The sequence below is a fragment of the Anastrepha obliqua genome, chromosome 1 (genome assembly GCF_027943255.1).
Source record: "Anastrepha obliqua isolate idAnaObli1 chromosome 1, idAnaObli1_1.0, whole genome shotgun sequence".
Lineage (NCBI taxonomy): Eukaryota > Metazoa > Arthropoda > Insecta > Diptera > Tephritidae > Anastrepha > Anastrepha obliqua.
The window spans coordinates 64364512-64388800 of NC_072892.1; the positions used below are offsets into that span (position 1 = coordinate 64364512).

The following is a 24289-nucleotide window of genomic DNA, read 5'->3' on the forward strand; positions in this document are numbered from 1 at the left end:
TTTCTACTTTGCCAATACTTTTCTTTGACAATCAAACGTACAATACATTGTTGTTCCTCTAGTGCTACCACCTCTAATGAATGCGCCTTGATATATATAATATAATATTTGCTAGCTGAGGAAGCGGATAAATTTGAACATGTGGATGCCTACCTAGCAGGTTGCTGCACGAGGAAGAAGTCTTTACATGGTAATTTGCCAGTGTATGCTGAACAGAAATAGCAAAAAGCATAAGTTTAATTGAATAGCTGGTTTGACAGACGTACGATCGAAATTTCTACGCCTCTATAAAAACAAAAAAAAAAAAAAACGATTTTAAAAATGACACTCGGGCAGTATTTAAAAGTGTTAATTTCGTATAAATTTGCAATTAAGGTTAACATTAATCATCTAATTTAGTTTTTGAATCACTTTTTACTAAATAAAACAAATTTATTTTGAGTGATGCAAATCTTTGTTTTGACCTTTTCGCTTTCCATTGTTTCTCTCATAGATGACTAGATGCGAAACTCTTTCTCCCGTGAAAAAAAGTATGATTAATTAATAAAAAAAAAATTAAAAATATGCTAAAATATACCTAAATAAAAATAAAAAACGAATACGTAAATAATACATAATGAGTAAAAAACATATTTAATTAATAAAAAATGAATTAGTAATACAAAAAATAACTGATTAATAAACAAAACATAATAAATTTATAAAAAAATTATAATAAACAAATTACTTAAACAATAAAGAATATATAAATAAACAAATAAAAAGGAATAAAATATAAAAAAAAAAAATAAAAAAGGAATAAAATAAAAATAATAATAATAAATCGAATAAATATATAAAAATCGCCCCAAATTATGCATAAATCAAGTTCTCACCACAAGAGATAGCCAATCGGTTCTGAAAGCATTACAACCACCTAATAATAACTCTAGCACTGTATAATAATGTATCGACGTTTCGACAGAATTATCAAAGTCTTTTACAATAAACCTGCTCTGCGTGCCGGGTCACAGCGACATAGCAGGCAACTGCAAAGCAGATGAACTAGCGAGATTTTGTACCACTACCGATTCAACCAGACAAAGCGAACATACCAATACCTTTAGCAACTTGTAAGATGCTAATAGACAAATACACCATCAAAGCTGCCAACGGGCTATGGACTCAGTCCCTGACCTGAGCAATAAGTAGGATGACGTGGTCAGAATGAAACATGGGACGCACAAACCGACTGTTGAAACTGAACAGGAAGGAAATGAGAAATCTTATTGGGGTTCTAACAGGGCACTGTCTAATAGGCAGGCATGCCAGTAGACCGGGGACACCCTATAACGACTATTGCAGAAGCTGTAATGATATTGAAGAAGAAGAGACTATAGAACACTTTCTATGGTTCATGTCTCTGGTGCATGGTTCTAGGTAGAAGAAGGTTCAATATTTTAGGAAAAAGTTCCTTGAATAACTTGGCAGAAGTAGCCACTTTAAAAATAATAAGACTTGTTAGATACATTAAATCCACAGGTTGATTTAATGAGGACGATTTAGAGTTAGGAGAGGGGTCAGCCCTTGTGGTATCACAACGGACCTAGGTGTGCCAATTGACAAATAATAAATTGTACATTTGAAGGCGCTCAAAGATTACTAAAATCGAATGGGCTATAAAACTGCATGCTCAGGAGTTTTCTAAAGATTCTGAATAAAAAGTGGAAAATCTTGCCGTAATTTTTTTAAAGAGGGAAAGTAGAAAAAAGGTATACAGCTAGCTACGTACGAATTTTTCTTTGATGTAAAGATTTTTGCAAAATAGGCTGGCTTAAACTATTCAAAGAAAAAAAAAGTAATTAATGAAAAAAATAAATAAAGAAAAATAAAATAAATAAAAACTTGAATATAGATGAAAGCATCCGTTGCTACCTCTGCGTTTCTTCCCGTTTATTTAACAATTTTATAGCTATTTAAGCGTTTAAAAAATAAAAAAATAAAAAACATTTAAAAAAAAATAAAATAAAAACTCGAATGAAAGAAATAATAAATAAATTTGTAATACAATTATAAAAAACAAATTTAAAAAGATTTATAAAAAATCTGCGCAATTTATGTATAAATAAACTCCAGAATATATTTGAAAATGCAAAAATTGCATTAATTTTTACCATTTTTTTCCATTCGATGTTGAGAATTTGTTTCCATATAAAAAAAAGGCTTCCGAACATGTTATTATTATTATTATTTATTATTATTAAAGGCAAACATACAACCATAGGTTATTTTTACAATGATTGACCTTAAGAATAGTTTACATAAAAGGATTAACACTAAAATCAAAATCAAAATTAAAATTACAGCTAGTGGTAAAGAAGTATAAGTTGGAGAAAGTATTAAAAAAGGAAAGTAAGGTAAAAATAGTAGTAGTAGGAGTAGGGATTAATTGGAAGAGATTTAAATAATGTGAAACCATGAGTACATTCAGCAATTTTCGGCAACGTAACGAAGCAATTTATTTTTGAAACACGAGCTTGCTTTTATACGTTTAATTTTGTAAGGTAAGGTATTCCAAAGACGGACAGAGAACACAAAGTATTGACGTTCAGTCACCAAACAACTATATTTCATCGGGACTAAGTTTAATGAACGGCAGGACTTTGAAAACATAAGTCGATCTTTGAGGTATCTGGGTTCCCGAGTGTTTATGATCTTCTGGAGTAAAACTAAACATTTAAACCTAAGCAAGTAGTAAAAGGATAAGGAAGGAATTTTGTTCGCAAAAACAGAAATATGGTCATAACATTTTTTACAGTAAACGTATCTTGCAATGTTGTTACACAAAACATTTAGCTTAATACGACACACACTATCACAAGGAGTATATAACTCACAACCATACAGTAACGTTGGTAACAAATACATATTAGCTAGTAGCAGTCGAATGTTTACTGGTGTAAAATATTGAGTTGACCATAAATTTTGCCTACGGCAGTAAAGATGTGGCTGCTCCATGTCAAAGTTCTATTAAATGTAACCCCTAAATCTTTAACAATGTCCACATATTTAATCACAGCGTCATTTAGTTTGATTTCTGTATAGCCATCGAGCTTGATATATTTTTTGTATATAACGATACATTGGAACTTATCAGGATTAAGAATTAATCCGTTGTCAGAAGCCCACTTGCTTGTGAGGCTCAAGTCAGAATTCATATTACTTATGCAAATATCAATACAGCTAATGGGACAACTAACATATAATTGAACGTCATCAGCATATACATGGACATCACTATATTTAATCACACTGAACAAATCGTTAATGTACAATACAAATAAAAGAGGGCCAAGGATAGAGCCTTGAGGTACACCTCTGGTTACAGGTAGAGAGTTTGATATGGTATTATAACCACATACTGCTTGTAATCGGTCACTAATATACGTTTCTATAAGAGTCAAAGCCGACGTTGAAAAACTAAATAAGTTTATAAGCTTCAAGATTAAGAGTTTATGGTCTACGGAGTCAAATGTCTAACATCTATTCAGAAACGTGTTTATTTGGCGGTGCATAATACGCTCAAGAACTTTAGATAAGAACGGTAATATTGCAATCGGGCGGTAGTTTCCATTCGCTTTCTTAATTGGTATGATTTTGGCTCTCTTCCAAGAGTTGGGAAAGATTGACGTGGTTAAGATGGTATTCAGAGCATAGGTAAGATATTTTAAGATCTTTGGTAACAGGCATTTTAGAAATTTTGGATGAATTCCATCCAGACCGGCCGCATTAGACTTGACACTAAGTATGGACTGTACTACCTCACAATCATCGACATGTGAGTTATAGTTTACTAAAATCAAATGGGGTTTTCTAATTAAAGTTTTCTGATTAAAAAGTTCAAAACCTTGACGCTAATTATTTGAAATTTTTTTTAAGTACAGTTCAAATGTCAAGCCAATCGGTTCAGATTTAATCGGGTTACGAGTTCAGCCGAGCGCGGAAAAATGTAGTTTGAGAAAAAAGCCCATCGCCTCACCATAATTCAAAATAAAACTATTTAGAATCTATGAACCAAAATACATATAAATATTTCGATAGGCTGGCAAGATCTTTTGGTTCATATTCTCCGGGAACATAATGGCTTTATTCAAGTTTGGCCGAGAATATTTCTGTTTCTATATTCGTAGTAGTTGCCTTTTCAAGAGAAACGCAGTCAAACCTATATGAGCAGCATACAAGGGTCGTGCTGGAAAGTATTTTTGAAGTAATAATTATTCTCATCATCGACATTGAGTCTTCATTGATTATACTACGACGAGGTCTTCCGATTTTTAATTTACTTAAAAACGAAAAAAAAAAAAACAAAATTAAGCAGTTTTCAGTTGCGTAAACAAAAAATATTAGTGGCAGGTATATTCCTAAATTGCAACCTCAGCAGCTCCTCTAAAGATTTCTTTATTTATTTATGGTTTACAATAAGAAAAAAAATAACTTCTTGTTGCATTTCTTCCAAAAGTTTTTAATGAAAGCGTTCTTCTTTTTAAATTAAATTTGAATTTAATTGAATTTTTTAGGTGAACTCAAAGTGAGTGAAAAATGCACATAAAATATTTACACTTCTTATAATTTTTATTCAAATAAATCTCAAATTTCAATTGGCACTGATTTAACAAAAAAAAAAAAAAATAACGAAAAAATAATAGAACTAATACTCAAAATATGAGAAAATTCGCGTGTTATTGCAAAATGCGTGTACGACTCGTTTCGGTATATTTATTTATTTATTTATTTGTGTATTTTCATTCTTCACTCAACTGAAAAGAATAACAAAAGCAAACAAATAAATGACAATTGTGTGAGTAAAGCAACAGCAAATTGGCGGCAGTGGCAGCAGGCGAGGGTAACAGGAAAGAGACGAAGCGGGTGGGTTCGCAATATCAATGTCAAGGTGAATTGGGCCGACAACAGCCGGAGCAGCGCAAAACACAATTTCTATAAGTGATGGATACAGTTGAAAAGAGGTCGTAAAATAAACGAGGGGAGAATATTTCATTTTTCTAATAAACTTTTTAACTATAATCAAGTTTAGTTTAATTCTGCAGGTGTTTTCAATTTAAACAGACGAAGAAAGGTTGTTATTTTAGCAGTAATCATGTTCAAGTTGACGTTAAAAATTTATCGGCAGCCCTAGGAAACATGGTTTTTCAACAGGGACGAGCCAAAAGTGAACGGCTGTTACGTGAGTTTGTTCGAAGGGGATGCAGGTTAGGTTAGGGTTTTGTGACAGACGGTTTAGAATAGCCAACTCACTTAGACCATGTAGGTCAGTTGTGGTACCACTGTGTAACACTCGAATCTCAGTGTTTATTCATCATGGCACCATTTAGACGCTCTTATGAAGAGTAGAATAGGTTTTATCCCAACATCGGATAGTTCCGTAAGAGTAGTAGTTAAAAAGAGTGTTTTCCCAACAACCTTGCTCTACTCCTAGCTAAGGCTGGACAATTATTACAGATAGATAGATTTTTTATAAGGTTTGCACTTCAAACTCATGGTCTTTGTGACTTCTACTCATCACAGTACCTCATCCAGACACAGTTTCTTTATTAAACTCAGGATAGAACTGGGTTGTATTAAGCATAGGTGCCTTTCTTCTGGCTGTAGTTGGTCAAGATGCCTCAACCTTCTCCGCGCTATAGCGCTGCATTCCAGGAGAAAGTGCATTGGAGTCTCCTGGGAGTAGTCGCAGAAACGACAAGAGTCAGTAGACCAATTCCCGATCATGTGCAAATGACTACGCAGTCGGCAGTGACTGGATAATTACAGAGGAAGTGTTCTACTGTTTCTCGTCCTCTTCTTCGTCTCTACAACTTCTGCAGTATTCATGAGAAAATACTAAAAGCCAATGACCGGTAACACAAGCCACGACATTCGAGATGTTCTCTGTTGAGAGATTTAGAAATTCCCCTGATCTACTTTAAGGGGGGGGTAACGTTTTTAAATTTTTTTTTGTGCATTTTTTTTTTATTTGGTTTTTTAAATGAAGAACCTTTCAAGAATATTCTGTGAAAATTTTAGATGAATCGGAGCAAAACTTACAAAGATACAGCCATGTAAGTGTTGCTACCTACCTGGCTCAACCGCGCGCCATTTGTACTTTAAAGCGTTGTTCCCACAACTTACGTTTTCAAAGTCGGTGCCCCTCATAACTTTCAAACTACTGCACCGATCCTTTTGAAATTTTGAACACTTTTTCTGTAGATGTTTTACAAGGTAACGCCGAAGAGTTTTTTTTCGAATTTGTTGATACTTTTGTTTTTACGGTAACTAATTCACCGATTTTTTACGCGAAAATCGTGTTTTTGACTTTAACGTGTTCCCAAAAATCGAAAAATTTTTAATTTCAAAAAACCCTCTCGGCGTTACCCGGAGAAAACGATTATCTAACGAAATAACTTTGGTTTTTTGATTTCAGATGATTTAACACCGAGTTATGAGGGGCACCGCAAAACTACTTTTTTTTGAGATGCGTCCGAATAATTTCTGCCATTGCCGTATTTTTAAATATTTTTGGATGAAAATTTCACAAAATATACTTCAAATGCTATAGTTTTATGCAGTAAAAGATTTGACGAATAAATTTTAACTGTGTCATCAAAAAAAAATCATAAAAATGTGCCTTTTTTTCCATGAATTAACGTTACCCCCCCCTTAACTATTTGCGGCCAAATTAGCCTCGTCATAACACAAGTATTTCCTTTTCTTCGTGATTCATTGGCCTCCAGGAGAGTATTATCTTTTATCCCTAATTTGCAAGTTGCCATGGGGGTTCCAATATTGCCTCTGTTTTCAAGCAGTAGAAGATTAGTACCCTTTCTGGCTAGCTCATTGGTCTGGCAGTTTCCTTCAATATTTCTATGCCTCGGAATCCATATAAGACTGACCTTGAAGATGGTGCTAATATCATTTAGAGCTGCCGGGTATTCCTAAGAACCCTTTGAGATCTTAGCATAACAGCCTGCATTGATTTTATGGCCGCCTTGCTATCCGAGCAGTTATTTATTGTAGTTTTTGTTATGGTGTATGTACAGTTACCTCTTTTATGGGTAAGACTTCTGCTTGGTAGACGCGAGGGAGCATGAAAAGGGGTAGTTAATTTTTGTCGAATTGTTTTAACGTGACTACTTAAACCGCAGCGCCAATGGGGGCCAGCAATTTGTGTAGCCTCCTATTGACACAATATCATTAATCTCACTTCCCTAAAAACCCAGTACACTCTGCTGGATTAAATAGCCTGTATTTGTAAGCCAGTTACTATGCTTAACCCGATGTGATAGAGTTAGTTGTAAGCAGGAGAACTCGAGTAGAGAAATTGAAATTAAAATACTTTCCACAATTCAACCATTATCGGTGAACTTCTTTTATGGGGTAGTATGAATCATGGTTCGGCAGCCGCCGTAAATGAATGGCTTGGTGCAAGACTACCAAAAAATCTGAAATCTCCGTGCATTAATCACGAAAATGAAGAACAGGTTTTTTCTAATAGCGGTCGCCCCTCGGCAGGCAATAGCAAAATTTCGGAGTGTATTTGAAAAAACTTCTCACAAAAAAATATTTTCCGTTCGGGATCAGCTTGAAATTGTAGGCCCCTCCAACATGGAGGAACAATATCAAGACCCATGCCACAAATAGAAGAAGGAGCTCGGCCATCGCCGAAATGGAACGCAAAATGATAGATTCAATACGGTGGCTACTGTAGCCGAGTGAGTTTGTGCGTTGCTACCAATTATACAGTTATTCAGTAGATAGAATAATAATAACAAACATTATCGCATAATTTCATCAATTTTTTATATAAACTTCTATTTTCATAGTTGTTAAACATTTTATGAAAATAGAAAAACACAATCTGTCAAAAGTAACGAGTTCAGTTGCAGTCAATCAAGTAAAAATAAACATTAATGCGCCTATACAGGGTTGGCGCACAGACGCATCGTTTTCTTCAACTCGATAAGAATTTAAGTCTATAAACTTTGGATTAGCAGCCCTTATGTCACGCACAAGCACAGTCAAGTGTTGTCTAATCTATACTAACTACTTCCGCACAAGAGGAAATAGCAAAACCATAAAAAATTTATTACTTTCATATATAGAAGAGTTTAGTTAGTAAAGCCGTCTAACTGACCTTTAGGCTTAGAGATCGGCTACAGCAATATATATGTAAATACTACTATGTACATGATGTTGCGATTGCTTTAACCAGCGTGTGAAGAACCAGCGAGTAACAACAAAAGCATCACATACTCCGAACAATACCAACAACATCGGACGTGTGAAGTAGTGAAAGAATGTAAGTGTAGAAGGAAAGGTGAATGAACTTGTCCTAAAACCATACACGAGAATTTTTTGGAAGTCGAAAATATAAAACAACAACAATAGAATCAGGAATTGTTGACTAACTAGGCACATACAAACAAGTACTCGAATGAATAAATTTCATGAGATTTATTTAAGGCACAAATGCAGAAATATGTAGCAGATAAGTAGTGTGACATGTAAAACTAGACAATGTGTGATAGTAAAAGTGAATTGTTGATCGAAGATATTTAATACGCCCACGTGCTGTAGCTATAAATATTTGTGTGTTTGTGAGAACATCTGGATAACTAGTGTCAAAACAGCGAAAAGTTTATTGTTTGGATCGACAGTACGGGCAGATCTAAACAAACTTTAGCGCATGGCACGGGGGCGATGCGCACCTGTCCAACAGCTTCATGGGAGATGATTCTCGAGCTACGCTTCACATAGTTTTTCAGCAGACAGTCAAGCGTTTCCAATTTAATATGACCAGGGAAGGTTTAGGAAAAGGTAAAGTGATCTCAAAGTCAGTCAGTCAATGTCGACCTCGCTATTAGTAGGCCTAGAGCCATTTATTCCCTTAGCATAACTACCATCAAGAAAGAGCGAAGAGCTAAGTTTAAGAGATATAAGATGACAACAAACAGTGGAGCTACGCCAGACCAAGTCCTTATTGGGAGGATACAAATAGAAGTGATTCATTCATCTCATAAACGTCCCTAAGGAAAAACTGAGAGTGCTCACTGCCATTCTCACAAGCAACTGCAGATTACACAGCCATAGGCTAGAGACGGACTCCTGCCATTTTTGAGAAGAATCCCTAAAACCTCCACCACATGTTCTCGAATCTGCTGCAATAGCGAAAAGAGAGAATAGACATCTAGGCATAGCACGGCCAGAAGAAAGGCGCATACACTCTTGACAACTCAGCTTCATCTTAAGTTTTAAACACACCATACCGCAAGGTGTTGTCTCATTGACGATGGCATTCAAGGGATCCGAAACGGAGCGTTTTACACCCGGCCAACAATCGTCATAATGCTTAATTCTATTACAACAACAGCAACAGTCATATCACGCACTATTTTTCCTTAAATCTCAAGGCCTTAAGTTCCTCTTCATTTCCTCTTTTTTTCTATCACCCCATCTATAAGGCTGCAGTCTTATGGCCAATTCCTACTTATCCACAATCGACCCCAACATTTGAAGGCCCCTCGCATGACATTAATTACTTCTTCAGATGCCTAATTGAACCTACGAACTATTACCCCTCCCCCATTGGTCTCACCTCGTCGACAACCTCTTTTCTGAGCATAGATCGCATTAGCGATGATGACGACCGCTACTTTCACTGATCTAAGCGGTGGGTTCACGCCTAAATATACAGCTAAATCACGATTGTGATGAATAATTGACAAGGACACTCTATATAGACCTCTCCAATTCACTGTTGGGGCGGCGTCCAATATCAGTAAATAAACCCCTGTTATTATGAAATACGATACGATGCCGGACTAATGGAAATTATGATTATTATGGGCTTGCTCAAGCTACTTCTTGATGCCTATTTCCCGATGTAACCAAACCCGTTATATCAACTGGGTGAGTACGACAATTCTATCTCACATCCCTAACTGTTTACTAGAACGTCGGCTGGACTGGACGTTCACTTCTTTCAAAATACAGGGTGGCTGATGAAAGCCGCTACCAAAAAAAATTGAATAACTTTTTTTCTTTTAAAGTTCCATTTTTGTTTTAATTTGCAGATTGATCTTTAAAATTTATTAAAATGGATAACTGGGTCACGCAAACAAGAATTTGGATAGTCCGCCGCTATCACGCACTGGAGTCCGTAGTTTTGGTACAGAGAGAGTACAGGCGGATGTTTGGCGGCGATCCCCCGAGCAGATGGACCATAATGAGACTGTTGAATAATTTTGCTGAGCAAGGAACAGTCGCAAGAAGGCCTTATCATCGAAACCCACCAGTTCGGACGGAGGAAACGATCGCTGCTGTAGCTGCAGCTATATAAAGCAATCCAAGGGTTTCAACAAGAAGCTTATCTGCTCAACTTGGTGTCAGCCGACAGTCTTTGCAAACAATAATGCACAAAGATTTAGACTTATTTCCCTACAAAATTCAAATGGTTAACAAACTGAATGCAGCAGACTTGCCGATTCGCTTGAAATTTTGCCAGAAGATCCTGCAAACAGAGTTGCGACGAAAATTTCCCAATAAACTGATTTCAAGAAACTCCGAATTTCGTTGGCCCCCCAGGTCGCCTGACCTTACTGCACCTGACTTTTTCTTGTGGGGTTTATGTAAACAAGAAGTTTATAAAACAAAGCCAACAAATTTGGATGAACTAAAACAATCCATTCGGGCAACAATTGCGGCTATTCCTGTCGCAACTCTCAAAGCAGCAATGAACAACTTTTTACTAAGATGCCGCACTTGTGTCAACGAGCATGGGGGGCATTTAAATTCAATTATTTTTAAAACTAGTTAAGCTACATTTAATAAAATTTAATGACCTTCAACTTGAAAAAAAAATAAATGAATTCCATACACTAAAAAAAAAGTTATTTGAGTTTCTTAATGTAGCAAAATTCATCAGCCACCCTGTATCACACCTGGGCAACTACTGAAATCTGTTGAATTATCGCTGAGTGGTCCCTATTTATGAGAGCTGAAGAAGTAGGCATAGCTTCCAGGATAGGGAGAGCTGTGAGGGTTGCCTAAAAATGCTTATCATAAAGGCGGATCAGTAAAATTTACTTGCTTTTACTTAATATGTGTATATATTAGTCTCTATTGCAGAAAAAGTCTACAGTAGGAACCTTCCAAGACATCGAGGGTACAATCATTAAATTCCTGGATAAGCCGTATCAGGTTTAACCATCAAATGTTTAGTGGCTGCAAATGTTTATTCGTAGCAGAATATGGGCTTCTCTAACGACAGGTGAGTAATGGCACTAAGCAAAGTAATGAGGCAAAACTGCGGAGAAGGGGAAGTCAAGTGATTACTTTCGCGAGAGAAATGTCCATGTACTCTGTACGTATTGATGAATAACTAAACATGGTTCACAAGTTGGCCACAGACGGCGGCCTATCTTCGAAACAAGGATAACAGGTTACCAGGTTGGCCTTCAGCTATGGTGAAAAAGAAAATTATGATGATAACTTCGGCTGCCACGTCACGAGGTATTCGGCAGCCGAATTCTGTACGATCATTTCACATGTAGATATTCACACACTCATCCAATCAGTCGTTGTTCAGACGACGACGAAGTAAAAATTAACGAATAGTATGTTGATTTTTTTCGTACATAACCAATACAATTTCAAACCGCTGTCATGAGCTCGGTTTCGTCTGCCAATAGCCGATTCTTTCAAATTCGCTCAGAGCCGGTTAACGGCCTTATGGCTCCACTTTCCGAATCATGTCTTTGAAACCTCTATAGACAGAGCCGACTTATTTACAATGTACCAAGGGTTTAACCCACGTCAAGACAGTGTCTCGATGGTGCTCTCTGACAGCGTAAAGTAACTGGGTCTAATCTTCGCTACAAGATAAACGTGGGCGGGGAGGAGAAGATTAATATTTTTAATCATTGGAAAAATAAAACCTGCCGTTTAGGATAATCTGTTGACGATATAATACTATTAAAGGAGTAACCTTGTTATACGTCTCGTCTGGTAGAACTCGTTATAGAATCGGTGGATAGTTAAGCACCTGGGGAGGGTCCCCATTCGAATCTGATGGCAATGCTAAATGGGATTCCCATCGACATCGCAGGCAAAATTGTTAATGCGCGCGTGTCAGACTGGAAACCACCGGCTATAAACTTAACTTAAGCTACGGGCATTCCAGGATTGTTAGAACTTTTGATTTCATTACCATGATGATTGAATGCGCAGCTATGCTGGACCGCTTCATGAACTTCACTATCGACATTCTCTCAAAAGAGGAATGAGCTGGAAATTGTATTTGGAGAAATGCTTCCCCCAACTCAACACGTAGCAGAGGGAGATGCTATCAAAGAAGTAGTTGATTATCCACTCACTCGTGTAACAGCGATGAAGAAAGTAAACATTTGTTCCTACAGTAAAGCGCCTCGGTGATGCTACGCTCGAATGCTTGACTTCCTTTTCGACCGCATTCGGACATCTTGATGTCAAGTTCATACAGCTACATGGCGACCTTACCGATTCGAAGAGGGCTGGACAATTACACAAACTTGGAAGGTCGACAAATCCTTCTTGACCCGAGGGGATCGGATACGCTCGAGGGACTTCCTAAGGCTAACTAAGTCTCAACTAACAAAACTAAGTCCCAACTTTCAATTGTTCTGGGTGTTTTCACTGGACTTTGTTCTTTCGGCATTCATTGGGACTTGTCATTACTTCGAATCCTTTTGCGGCACCTGTCTGAAAGATGAGGTATAATCATTTCAATACCTTCTTCTCAGCTGACCTGCTTTCGCGAATGTAAGACTTAGGCACCTTACCTCTCACTGTCGCGAAAACGGGGAATTGCGATATAACCCGCCTGCTGAATTTCATCAGCAGCACGGACGTTTAGACAACCTGTCATTATCACGATTTTCGGTTCTACGTTACCGGAAGACCCTGTATGACTGTCCCGTCAGCAGCATTCACAGGGCATTTATAGAAAATATTTATGATTTTAAAACAAGAATAATAACACCAAAAACTGCAACTGTAAATAGTCATCAATAAGATATGCGCTCCTTACCTATTCTCTCTTTCTTGTATACCTTTCCTCCTTCAATGATACCAAAATGTAGGATTTTATAATTCTTACACAAGTGATCCCTCATATCTGAGCAACCATCTAAACTAAACTAATCTTCGCAACATAATCGACAAAATAAATACAAGTATGTCCTCAAACATTTATGGGGAAATAAAATGATTTTATATAAAACCTCTAGATATTGGCGCATCGTATTGTAAATCGTAATAATTTAATTTAATAAATAAAGATGAATTAAACAAAATATAAAGAATTTTTATACGGCGATATACTTTTTTCCCCTGTCATGGAAGTTCAAAAAGTTCGCAAAGGTCGAGTTATCAATCTTTTTTTTTTTTGTATATATATTGAAAACCTGTATAGTGTGTTTCATATCAGTCGAAATACCAGGATTGCAGCAATGGAAACAAATTCAGCAGCATCACTGTTTTTAGCAAGGGATGAGGAGGCGACAACAACGGGTATCATGTTGCAATAGTAACACCAAAACACAAATTCATGTACATACAAATTTGTGGGTGGTGAATGGAATGTGGGCGCAGAAATTGAGGAATTTAGGTCATAAATCTGGGCTGCTCGTGGAATCTGACAGGGTGTACGAGCATGCATGCGTAAGGATATGTATGTGCGAAAGTATCTGTAGGTGTGCATGCAGACATTTCAACCCAATATACATAGCAAATGATAAACCTAGTTAAAACTAGCTTATACCACAGGGAAATGGGGCAACGCAACAACGAATTGGACACATTTTGATGTTGCTGTACCATTCAAATGCCCTCATTTCAAATCAGACAAAAAAATCGTGAACTAGTTAGAAAAAAAAGAGCTAACTAAAGTTAAAAAAAAATTAGATGCATGAATTTACGGAGATTTCGGGTATGTAATACAAAATGCGGCTGTGAGAAAAGAGTTTCGTTTCAAGAAAGTCAATTCAGTTTGGTTTAAAACACCCCTTGGACTTGAAAGCAAATATGTAAGCAAGTTCCTTCCACCTTTTTACCACTTGGAGCTTGTTTTGAGGCATTTCACACAACACTACATGCAATATATGTAAATAACCACAATTTTATATGCACAAAGCTTTTGTGTAATATTGGCTATGCTTAAACCGACTGATGGGGGTGGATTTAGGTGTTGAGGCTTGAGGGTGACACGCTTCGGCTGCTGTGCTCCAACTTAAAGAGGACGCAAACACAAAAAATTTAATGACGCGTCGGGGATGGAGACGTCGCATTGCTGTACGCATGGATAGGCTTTCCGTAGTCAGCCGAAATGTAATATACATGCATATCCTTAACGTGCCTGACTGGGTATACAAAATCAGAAGTATGTACATATTTGACTGGAAACGCTTCCTTTTGGAAATTTTTTTAGTTATCGATTTTTCTTAATGTAAAGACAGAAAAAAATTTCAAATTACTTTAAAATTTTACAACCCCATAGGTTTTTGCGCGATTTACACCTGTATTCTGTAGTTTAAATTCTTTGATAGCAAGCGAACACGTTTCTATTTAGGCCAGCCAAGCTATGTACCGGCCACAGCAAATGGTTAACGTGACTAGCGAGCGAACTGTGTCCAGCGGAGCACCAATATGTAAACTCGTTTGCACTCGCGCCCTCTTTTTCACCGCTACTTACTGATTGTGCTGGGCGGACACAAAGAATTCGCGAAATATTTGACAAATTTTTTACTAAATTCACATTATTTCTTTTTATCATCACAACTCAAAGTATATTTATATTATTTTTTACAAAGCTGCGCCCTTTAACTAACGAGAATCAGCAGCAAAATTTTCTATTCCATCTGACGGGTATTATTGATTTTCTTCTGCTCACTGCACTTGGTTAAGTTTCTGTTGTAATTTACTCAGCGTATACATTGAAAAATTATATCAATTTTGTGTGTAATAATCACATCAACTATTGTTAATATGACAACATATTTATTTAGTGTCAAAATTAAACAAATATTTTAACTTTTGCCTTTGCAGCAAATTTTTCATTGAATAAATATACATCAGAAAGAAACTAATTTAATTGCATTACGAACGAGTACCACAAAACGAATGCAAAAAGCAAATCCAACAATAGCAACTAAAAGCGCTTACAAAAACAAAAACTACATTAGCAACACTGTATTTACTCGCACTCAGCACTCACTTTGTTTCCTTCTCTGCATTTATGCTTTCGTCTTTTGGCTTTTTCCACTGCATAAAATCCACCTTGTATATTCTTCCACCCATACAAATTCCGATTACACTAACAGAGCAAGCGGGATGGCAATAATGTTCGATTAGCCACACGGCCTTTCCCACCAAAAATTTTACACGTTCAACACTGAACACACCTCATGAGCAGATATGTCGGATATGTAAAATATTGAAAACGATTTTAAGGTATTAGAAATGCCAAACTTTCCACGAATTTCATATACATTTCGCAGCACAGTACTAAAATTATGCGCGAAAATGTTTTTCATACACTTTAATAGCAGTTTTTGTGCCAAACTTATTGTTTTTCCGCAGTCGCTACATCATAGCACCCACTAACATCAAAGAGAACAAGAAAACTGTTAAGGTGCTGCCACGCTTTTTATCGCCATTTGAGAGAACAGTAGGCTTTCGGGTCTTTTTCTTACGCCTACTTTTCAGGTTGATGGCAACGCGATGATTTTTCGTTTTCACATTCCATCCGTGGCCGGTGTTTGCTCATCATTGAACTAATTTTCATTGACTAATAATTTGTGAAAATTGAATTTTGCGATAAAAGATCATAAAATACAAACGGATTCTAAATCTTTAATACGGCACTTTCAAGTTGGAATAGATTTTCTCCCTTGAAAGGCTATTTAATAGGTGGGAATTGACTCCGTTTCAGAGCTTTCCATCTTCGCCAACAACAGTAATAGCCCCGTCAGCAGGGTTGCGAAAAATCAATTGAAAGTGAAAATCTATTTGCTCATTCCTATTGGAGTTCGGTGAATTTTTAGAGATGTCATCAACTGGTGATTGTTTTGTGGCGCAAGCACCAAATACTGGCGAAAATACAATCATCTTCGGACGCAACTCGATAGACGCGGATGCTGTAACGGAAGCACAAGAGGTTCATTATTTCGATGCCAGCACTGCGCTGGAGGGGAAGGTAAGTAGACATTGTCTTTGAAATTTGATTGTTTGAAGGTAGAGAAGATGAGTAATCTATGGTAAATTTGATCACTGACTTATGACGTGGCATTTTCATTTTTTCTTCACATCCTTGAATTTACTTAGCCCGATGGTGGCGCAGATGTGGTTAAAGCAAATGGAGAAATTTTGCGTGTGATATTGCAAAAAAGTCGTGCTGGTGCTTGGGGCGGTGACGTGGGTGCCAATGACCATAACGTATGTGTGGCCGTGTCTTGGGCTGCGCAGGAGCCAGCTAGTGATAGCGATTCGCTTAGTTCGACTGATATAGTGCGGTGAGTTTTGTTGCAATTAGCTTTCATTAGTTTATAAAATGAAATTCCTGAGATACCTAGTGTACATATGTACTTCTGTTTCTCTTTAACGCTGTGCAGTTTAACTTTGGCTATCGCCAACAGCGCTGTTGACGCCGTGGAACGTATTGGTACTTTGGTATCTAACCATGGCGTCGACGATGCAAAATTTAGTTTTATTGTCTGTGATCCCCGCGAGGTATGGCTGGTTAGCAGCGGCGGTAAGTTGTGGGCTGCGCAACATGTAACCGATGGACTGTTGCGCATAACTAGTAATGGACTCGGAGTAAATACTACAATCGATAAATCAAGTGAAGCGTTAGGAGAAAAGCTCAAGGCGCAGGGACTCTGGGATGGCGAGGTAAAATGTATATGTAACAAGCCGACTGTTTCTAATTTTTCATCGAAAATTTAACAGGGCGATTTAAATTTCGCCAAATGCTTCGATGCGAGCGATGCAACAGTTGCGGAATGGAGCGGTGACACGCCCAACGGTGATGGTAGCTACACTTTGACTAGCATGTTTGATACACTGCGCTCAGCAGCCGATGGCGCAACGGCTCGGTCGGCTACTGTTTCTGTGCTAACAACTGGCATTTCATGCCATTGGTTCACGGCAACACCCAATGCTAGTGAATCAGTCTTTAAACCATTCGTCTTTGCGCCCAACCCGAAAATTTCACCACTCACCAAAGTGCCACCCGATAACACTCTCACCCTTTTGCACAAATTACACGCACAACGTAAACCAGCTGCTGTAGAAGATTTGAAAGCCCTAGAGACTGCTTGTGTTGAAGAGCTAAACAGCTACTTGGCCGAACATCCAACAGCTGATGAAGAATTGGATGAATTGATGAAGGACTGTGTGGAAGCGGAAGTGAAATTCTATCGCTAAAGAGGAGAATATGAGGAGAGAGTAAAGGGAAAAGCAACGATAGTATTTAGGGCACTATTAAAAAAGAAAAGCAAACGAGAGAAAAACGTACGCATAAGTATTAAAAAGCTTTTAGTACCACATTTTTTTTAACGGACTTTTGAAAAATACCGGGTGTTCTAATTTAAAAGCGACCGAATTTTTAGTATATATTTTTTCTGGTGATATTTATTTATTTTTTTATGTGTGATTTCGGTTATTTGCGCATTTAAGCGATTTTCAAATAATTGTCATAGCTAATTTTAAGTCAAAAGGGTCTGATTTTCAATTGAAATATTTTTATATGGACTTCTGTACGTAAGTGCAAATACAAGGATAATGTAAGCCATGTATTAAAATAATTAAATGTATGAAACATTCCTCAATGCTTTGTTAACACTTGAGCCGCGATTTCTTATGTTAATAATTTAATTTTAGTGCGTAAATTAATTTAATTTACATATACAGCACGTGCTATTTAACTGCTTCAGTTATGCTTATTTTGGTGTAATTTTTCCTTGATTTGTGTGATTTTTTTAAAGCCATTCTAAAGTATTCCAGCGCTTGCATGCATTCATTCAATGAATATTATTTACAAACTTATCAATATATATAATATATTTAAGATCGATACCAATGCACATAACAAATAACATTAAATACGATAAGCTTGCAACCTTAAAGTAATTCTTGCGAAATTAAATTTATGAAACAATACGTATTGAAAGTGAATTAAAAATGCAAAAGGAAATTAACGCTATGTATTCTAGAAATTAAGTCCATTCACTTAATCTCGTTGAAACAAATAGAGCGAAAAAAATCTCAATGTACTACGAATAGAACCGCGATTATATAAATTTCATACGCATTTACATATATTTATATGCATACACATAAATACTTGCATAATTACGTTTACGAATACATGATGACATACATAAATCAGTGATACAATTGAGATTATGAAAAATATGTACTCTTATTCAATTCATTCAAAACTGCGCGTGCACCAAAATGATGAATAAAACGATTGCAATTACGATAAAGCTGAAAGCAAATAATTCCAGTGTTTGTAACTTTTTTAGAGTTGGGCAGATTTTTGCTGTAGCAATTAAAAGTTTGGACGGGGGTTTTTTTATTGATAAAAGGAAGAATTAAGTTATGAACAATCAAGGCTTTTTTACTTAGTTGGCAACGCAGTGTGTTAGTGCGGAAACGAATGCATCTACAAGCAAAAAACAAAGATATACGAAAATTGGGCGTAATTAACTTTTAGTACCAGTGTGAAAAGAATAATATAATATAATTTATTATGTACTACATTTATGCTTGATTTTTACTCACTTACAAAAACTTTGTTTTTCAATAGTCTTATATTCTGGCAGGTTGGACAATTGATTTTTTTTGACTAATACACAGCAGAAGTCAAGATATGTACCCATTCCCCCGGCAGTCGGTCCTACGTTACCGGAAAGACCGGGATTTACTATATACATATTTGGCCAAAGACTCACTCCAGCAGCATGCCTGGTACATGTATGGGGAATGTTTTTGCTGCTACAACAACAACATACAAATACTTTTAGAGGCATTACGCGGGCACTATAACATTTTCATCAAAATCTGGCACCCAGATTGAAAATTATTTACATTTCTTTTATTTTTATAAAATAATCAAATAAAAAAAATGAGTTTTGCATTTACAAGCTGGAAAAAAGGAGACACCAGACCAAGGAAAACGGTATACAGTTTTTTTTTTTAATTTCCCACGCTTCTTTGAGGAAAATAAATTTCAAAATTTGCTTATTTCATCTGAAAGAAATTTCTCTTTCGAAATACCATTATTTATTTTTATCTATTAACAAAGTGGCAAAGCTGACAGAAAAATAAACTAATTTTTAAACTTCAAAAATCCCTGTATTCGAATGAATTTATATAATTAAATTCGAGAAAGCTATTAATTAATCGTCCCGATTATGAGATTTTTTGTGGAGCTTTGTTTAAGATAGTGTCTATGTGCACCCAAAATCCGTGACATGATTAACCAAATAGACCCGCCATTTTGTCAAAAAATGATTGAACATTTGAAATTAACTGAAATCTGAGACTGTGGTCAAGGCCATCGGGAGAAATCTGTCCGGTAACAATTGTCATTTATACAGGGTAGGCCATTTAAAGCGGGCCCATCTGGCAACCCTATAACTTTTGACAGGAACGTCAGATCGACTAATGACATAGCGCGTTGGAAGCGTCAGTCCAAGACAATTTTTACCATGGAGCAGTACACTCCAAAAGAACGCGCTGAAATAATTCAGCTTTACATCCAAAATAACTTCTCAATTGTGAAAACTCAACGTGCGTTTAAAAAAAAAATAAAGTTAAAAGTGCGCCATCCAAAAGCACTTTACAGCGTTTATACGCAAAATTTATTAACCACGGTAGTCTCTCTTCGATCAAAAAGTGACTGTGTGGTGCGGTGTTTGTGCGGGAATGGTCATCGGACCGTTCTTTTTCGAAAATGAAAATGGAGCCTCTGTCACCATCAATGGAGAGCGTTATCGTGCCATGATACGCGATTTTGTTATGCCAATCATCGAAGAAAATGACATGGAAGGCTACTGGTTCCAACAGGACGGGGCTACATGCCACACTTCACGCGCTACAATCGATTTTTTGAAGCCATTGTTCCCTGGAAGGTTGATTTCGAAAAATGGTGATTTTCCGTGGCCACCGAGATCACCAGATTTGACGCCACCGGACTTTTATTTGTGGGGTTATCTGAAATCCAAGGTATACATCAACAAGCCAAGGACTCTAACTCAACTTAAAAACAATATCCGACGCGAAATCGCCGCCATACCGGCTGAAAAATTGGCCAAAACGATGGAAAACGCCGAAAAAAGGACACATTTGGCCATCAAGGCCAGAGGCAAACATTTGAAGGATATCATTTTCAAAAACTAGCTGGAACAAATCTCCTTGAATCAAAATAAATGATTTTTCATATCAACACAAAAAAAAATGTTTTTTTCAATGTTTTTTTTTCAGAAACAAATGGGCCCGCTTTAAATGGCCTACCCTGTACTTGCAAACCTTGCCTTTCCAATACAAAAGAAAATCTTAGTCATTTTTGCCTAAACTAGTTTTGAGTTGAGTAAAAACTCAAATTAGATGCAATATAAAAACATATCGCAAAAGGGACTTACATTCGGCCAAGAGTTCTACCTCCAGCAGCATTTCTGCATATATGAAGGAAGTTGTCGGAACAGCATAAAACATTCGCTATATACTTTTGCCGGCCGCCGTAGCCGAATGGATTGGTGCGTGACTGCCATTCGAAATTCACAGAGGAAACGTAGTTTCGGATCTCGGTGCAACTCTAAATTAAGAAACACATTTTTCTAATAGCGGATGCCCCTCGCCAGGCAATGGCAAACCTCCGAGTGTATTTCTGCCATGAAAAAGCTCCTCATAAAAAATATCTGCCGTTCGGAATCGGCTTAAAAATTGTAGGTCCTTCCATTTGTGGAACAACATCAGGACGCACACCACAAATAGGAGGAGGAGCTCGGCCAAACACCCAAAAAGGGTGTACGCGCCAATTATATACAATATATATATATATACTTTTGGGGAATACTGCTAAAGAGGTTGTTCTTGGGCGTGTAGTGCCGGTAGCCATGAACCTACAGTCGGGAAAAATGTGTGGGGAGTGTAAAGCTCTCTAAAAATTCGAATTGCAATAAAAACCTGCATTCTAGGCGAAAGTTATGCGGTCTAAGGATCCTTTGAAATCAATAACATAATTCCAGTGAGCAATCATGTCCCAGTGCGAAACATATTTATTATATTAGTATATATATAATTCAATTATCAATTAATGCTAGCAGGTTTAGTTATTACAACATTTTAAAAGTGTAGCAAATTTTTTAAAGTTACACATAAATTTACATTGAAGAGCCTAAGTACTTAAGTAAAATCCATTTTTGTGCATTTAAACTTCCTCTACAACGAGATTCGTTTTGAATAGTGTTTTGTCATTGTGTAAAGCTTCCATTATTAAAATTTCAAATCGTTGGTAAATATCACGAAAATCCATTATATTCGTAGGTTCCGATTCCATCCAGAAACGATCGAATTCGAAAAGCAAGTAACAATAGAATTTATGGAAATGCGCCAGCGAACAAGCCTGATTAAGAGCTTGCGCTGCATTATAGAAATGCACTTTTGCATCGCCAGACTTAAGTAATCGATAGGCCATTGCGGTGAGATTTATACCTACTATGGCAAAGGTGTAACCATATACGGGATGTTTTGAGTGCAATAGCACGTGGTGGGCAGCGTCACGATATTCGCGCGAAAAGTATAAGAGATTCTCCAAGCCAAGTACGCCCATGCCGCGGAAATCGGTTTTGGGATCGTCACCCTAGAATCGCATACGTATACTTATTTATATTACCCATAAAATTATGTCTGAATAATTCATATTTGAATCTTACACACCTGAAAGCCGATGTCTTGCCATTGTTTGGTGATGCGCCCTTCAAGCGGCTCTTCTGGCATTAATCTATTCCACAGCTCTAGCAACTTCTGTTCGTGATCCAAATTGTCCGCATCATATGGTTCTGCACGTAAGCGCTCCACCTGATGCAGCAGATGGCGATAACTCCAAATTTGCAACACGCAACTACCAAAGAGTGGCGCAAAGTCTGGATGTATTTTCGCTTTTATGTGCTTTGCGTGCTGTACTACGCTAACCGCACGCGCTGGCAAATGGCGTAGTTCCTCTTCACTGCAGCTCTCTACAGCACTGTCCAATTCCCTCAGTAGTTGCTGTATTTCGATATTTTGCGATAGCATTAGTGAACGTTCCACCTGTCGTGTGCGCTTGGCACCCGCCTGTGCGCCATACACAATGCGTTGAAGTTCGGAGAGGCGTGTAAATGTGTGTAAAAACCATTTGATAAACGGCCGCAGATGGAAAAATATCACTGGCAATATCCGTTGCAGCAGCCAGTCGAAAAGAAACATATTCTAAGTGCTAAGTCACACCTGCGTGGGCGTCGTGTATGTACTTGTGAAAAATTCTCCTTTTTTGTTTTGTATTAAAAATTCAGCAATGCTGCTACACTGTTATGGTTACACTGCCATGGAAACTTGTGTATAGTCAATGAGGGCCTTAGTGATATATGGATGTCGACTTTGTCCTTGCACTGATGAAATTAAATTTAAGGCCACGTATGCCAATGCTTTGCCTTCTATGTGGATTTAATACTCATGCTTCTGCTTTCCTGTTGATTTTTATGTGGTGATAGCACTTGATTGTGATTTATTTTTGCATTCGATACGAATGTAAATAAAAGCATTCAGTTTGAACTGTCAAAATCAGCTTGACGATGGTGACCTTGCCACATCCAATTGTTTAGTAAATAAAATGCGGCCATTAAAAAACGCCTAATTGAATGTATTACATAAAAAATAAAATTATATAAAATTTCTTCACGGAATATATGTACTTAAATATGATAGATACATATATATGAAAATATAGGCATGCAAGTTAATAGTTGATACCCAATAAACTACCAACAACATGCCCACGCACCCACAAACAATTTACTCACATTAAAGCCACAACACCACCCGAAAAACTAGAAACTTATAGAAAAAATAGGCTTTGATTTTATAAATATAGAAACTGAAAAAACAGTTTTTGAACATATTATAAAGCTAAGACAGTTTTTCAAATAAATACATAAAAGTAAATTTAGCAAACTTCAGAAAAATAAACGTCATACTTTAACTGAAAAATTCGACTTTTTTGGTTTCAGATGATTCTACGACGAATGCCGATTGACACCGCAGAGCACCTCTCGAAAAACATATCTCCAAAAAAACTCTGTCATGGGCTTATTTGTCAATATTTTATTATTAATATTTTTTAAAAACTTATTGAAAAGATGTACAATAACATGCAACTGATTTTATTAAAGTATCTTAAGCCATATTTCTGTAAAAAATTAAAAATAAAGTGTTTTTTTTTAGCGCTAAACCCTACCACCCCCTTAAGGCCTTTAGTTCCTTTGCACTTTATAATACCTAATACAGATACAATTTTGCTAAGAAACCTAAGATGGCGCTTAGCAATCGGCTGCTCGTGATGAGATACCAGAGGGAAGGAGACGACCAGGAAGACCACCAAAAAGATGGGCAGAAAGTTGGATATCGAATCAACAGAAATTGAGACCCAATATTAATATGAGGATCAAAAAGATTATGTATAAAGTCAACCACACGATGCCCCCAAAGAGGCGTTTTATCACCGCTCCTTTGGCTATTGATCATGGATGAGTATTCCAAACTGATGAAGAGAATGACAAATGTACCGTACCATACTAAACTCCAAAGGGCCGTTTCCAATGCATTTTTAAGTTTGGAACCAGTTCCGTTATGTACTGCACCGTACCGCACCGTACCATACCGTACAGTGCTGCACTGCACAATACTCCAATAAATATTATGTGTTTATAATGACACTTGTTATCATTTTCATGCTTCGATGCCTACATACCAAATTAGTAAAAAAAAAAATAAAATCTTAAAACTCACACAACTCTATTAATTTAAATTCAATTACAGTCAAATATAGCTCATTCGACGCAAAATTAAATTTACTATAACAGTGGTGTACTAAAAAAAATCCTCAATATCGGATAATATCGTAAAAATTATGTCAAAGTTGAAAAAATAGAGAAAAAATAAAAAAAATTCCAAATAC

General features: G+C 36.8%; 3 protein-coding genes across 8 annotated transcripts in view; 1 reads left to right on the forward strand and 2 right to left on the reverse strand.

Moving 5' to 3' along the window:
• Positions 1–15780, reverse strand: part of LOC129247279 (protein AF-10-like) — a 126003-nt gene extending 110223 nt beyond the window's left edge. For 2 of the 6 annotated variants that reach the window (XM_054886373.1, XM_054886342.1), the window contains exon 1: positions 15284–15699. The gene's annotated coding sequence lies outside the window, so the exon portion shown is untranslated. The other 4 variants (XM_054886365.1, XM_054886348.1, XM_054886356.1 and 1 more) reach the window with 4 other exon arrangements.
• An 8-nt stretch (positions 15781–15788) lies between these two features.
• On the forward strand, positions 15789–18572 carry LOC129247318 (secernin-1). The gene is made up of 4 exons (XM_054886406.1): positions 15789–16264; positions 16393–16580; positions 16680–16959; positions 17017–18572. The coding sequence occupies exons 1-4, from the start codon at positions 16115–16117 to the stop codon at positions 17491–17493; spliced, it is 1095 nt and encodes a 364-aa protein (XP_054742381.1). The 5' UTR covers positions 15789–16114; the 3' UTR covers positions 17494–18572.
• Positions 18573–21361: 2789 nt separating this feature from the next.
• Positions 21362–22874, reverse strand: LOC129247327 (ELMO domain-containing protein 2). Its single transcript, XM_054886418.1, has 2 exons — positions 22015–22874; positions 21362–21937 (listed from the first exon to the last, which is right to left on the reverse strand). The coding sequence occupies exons 1-2, from the start codon at positions 22540–22542 to the stop codon at positions 21506–21508; spliced, it is 960 nt and encodes a 319-aa protein (XP_054742393.1). The 5' UTR covers positions 22543–22874; the 3' UTR covers positions 21362–21505.
• Between the last annotated feature and the right edge of the window lie 1415 nt (positions 22875–24289).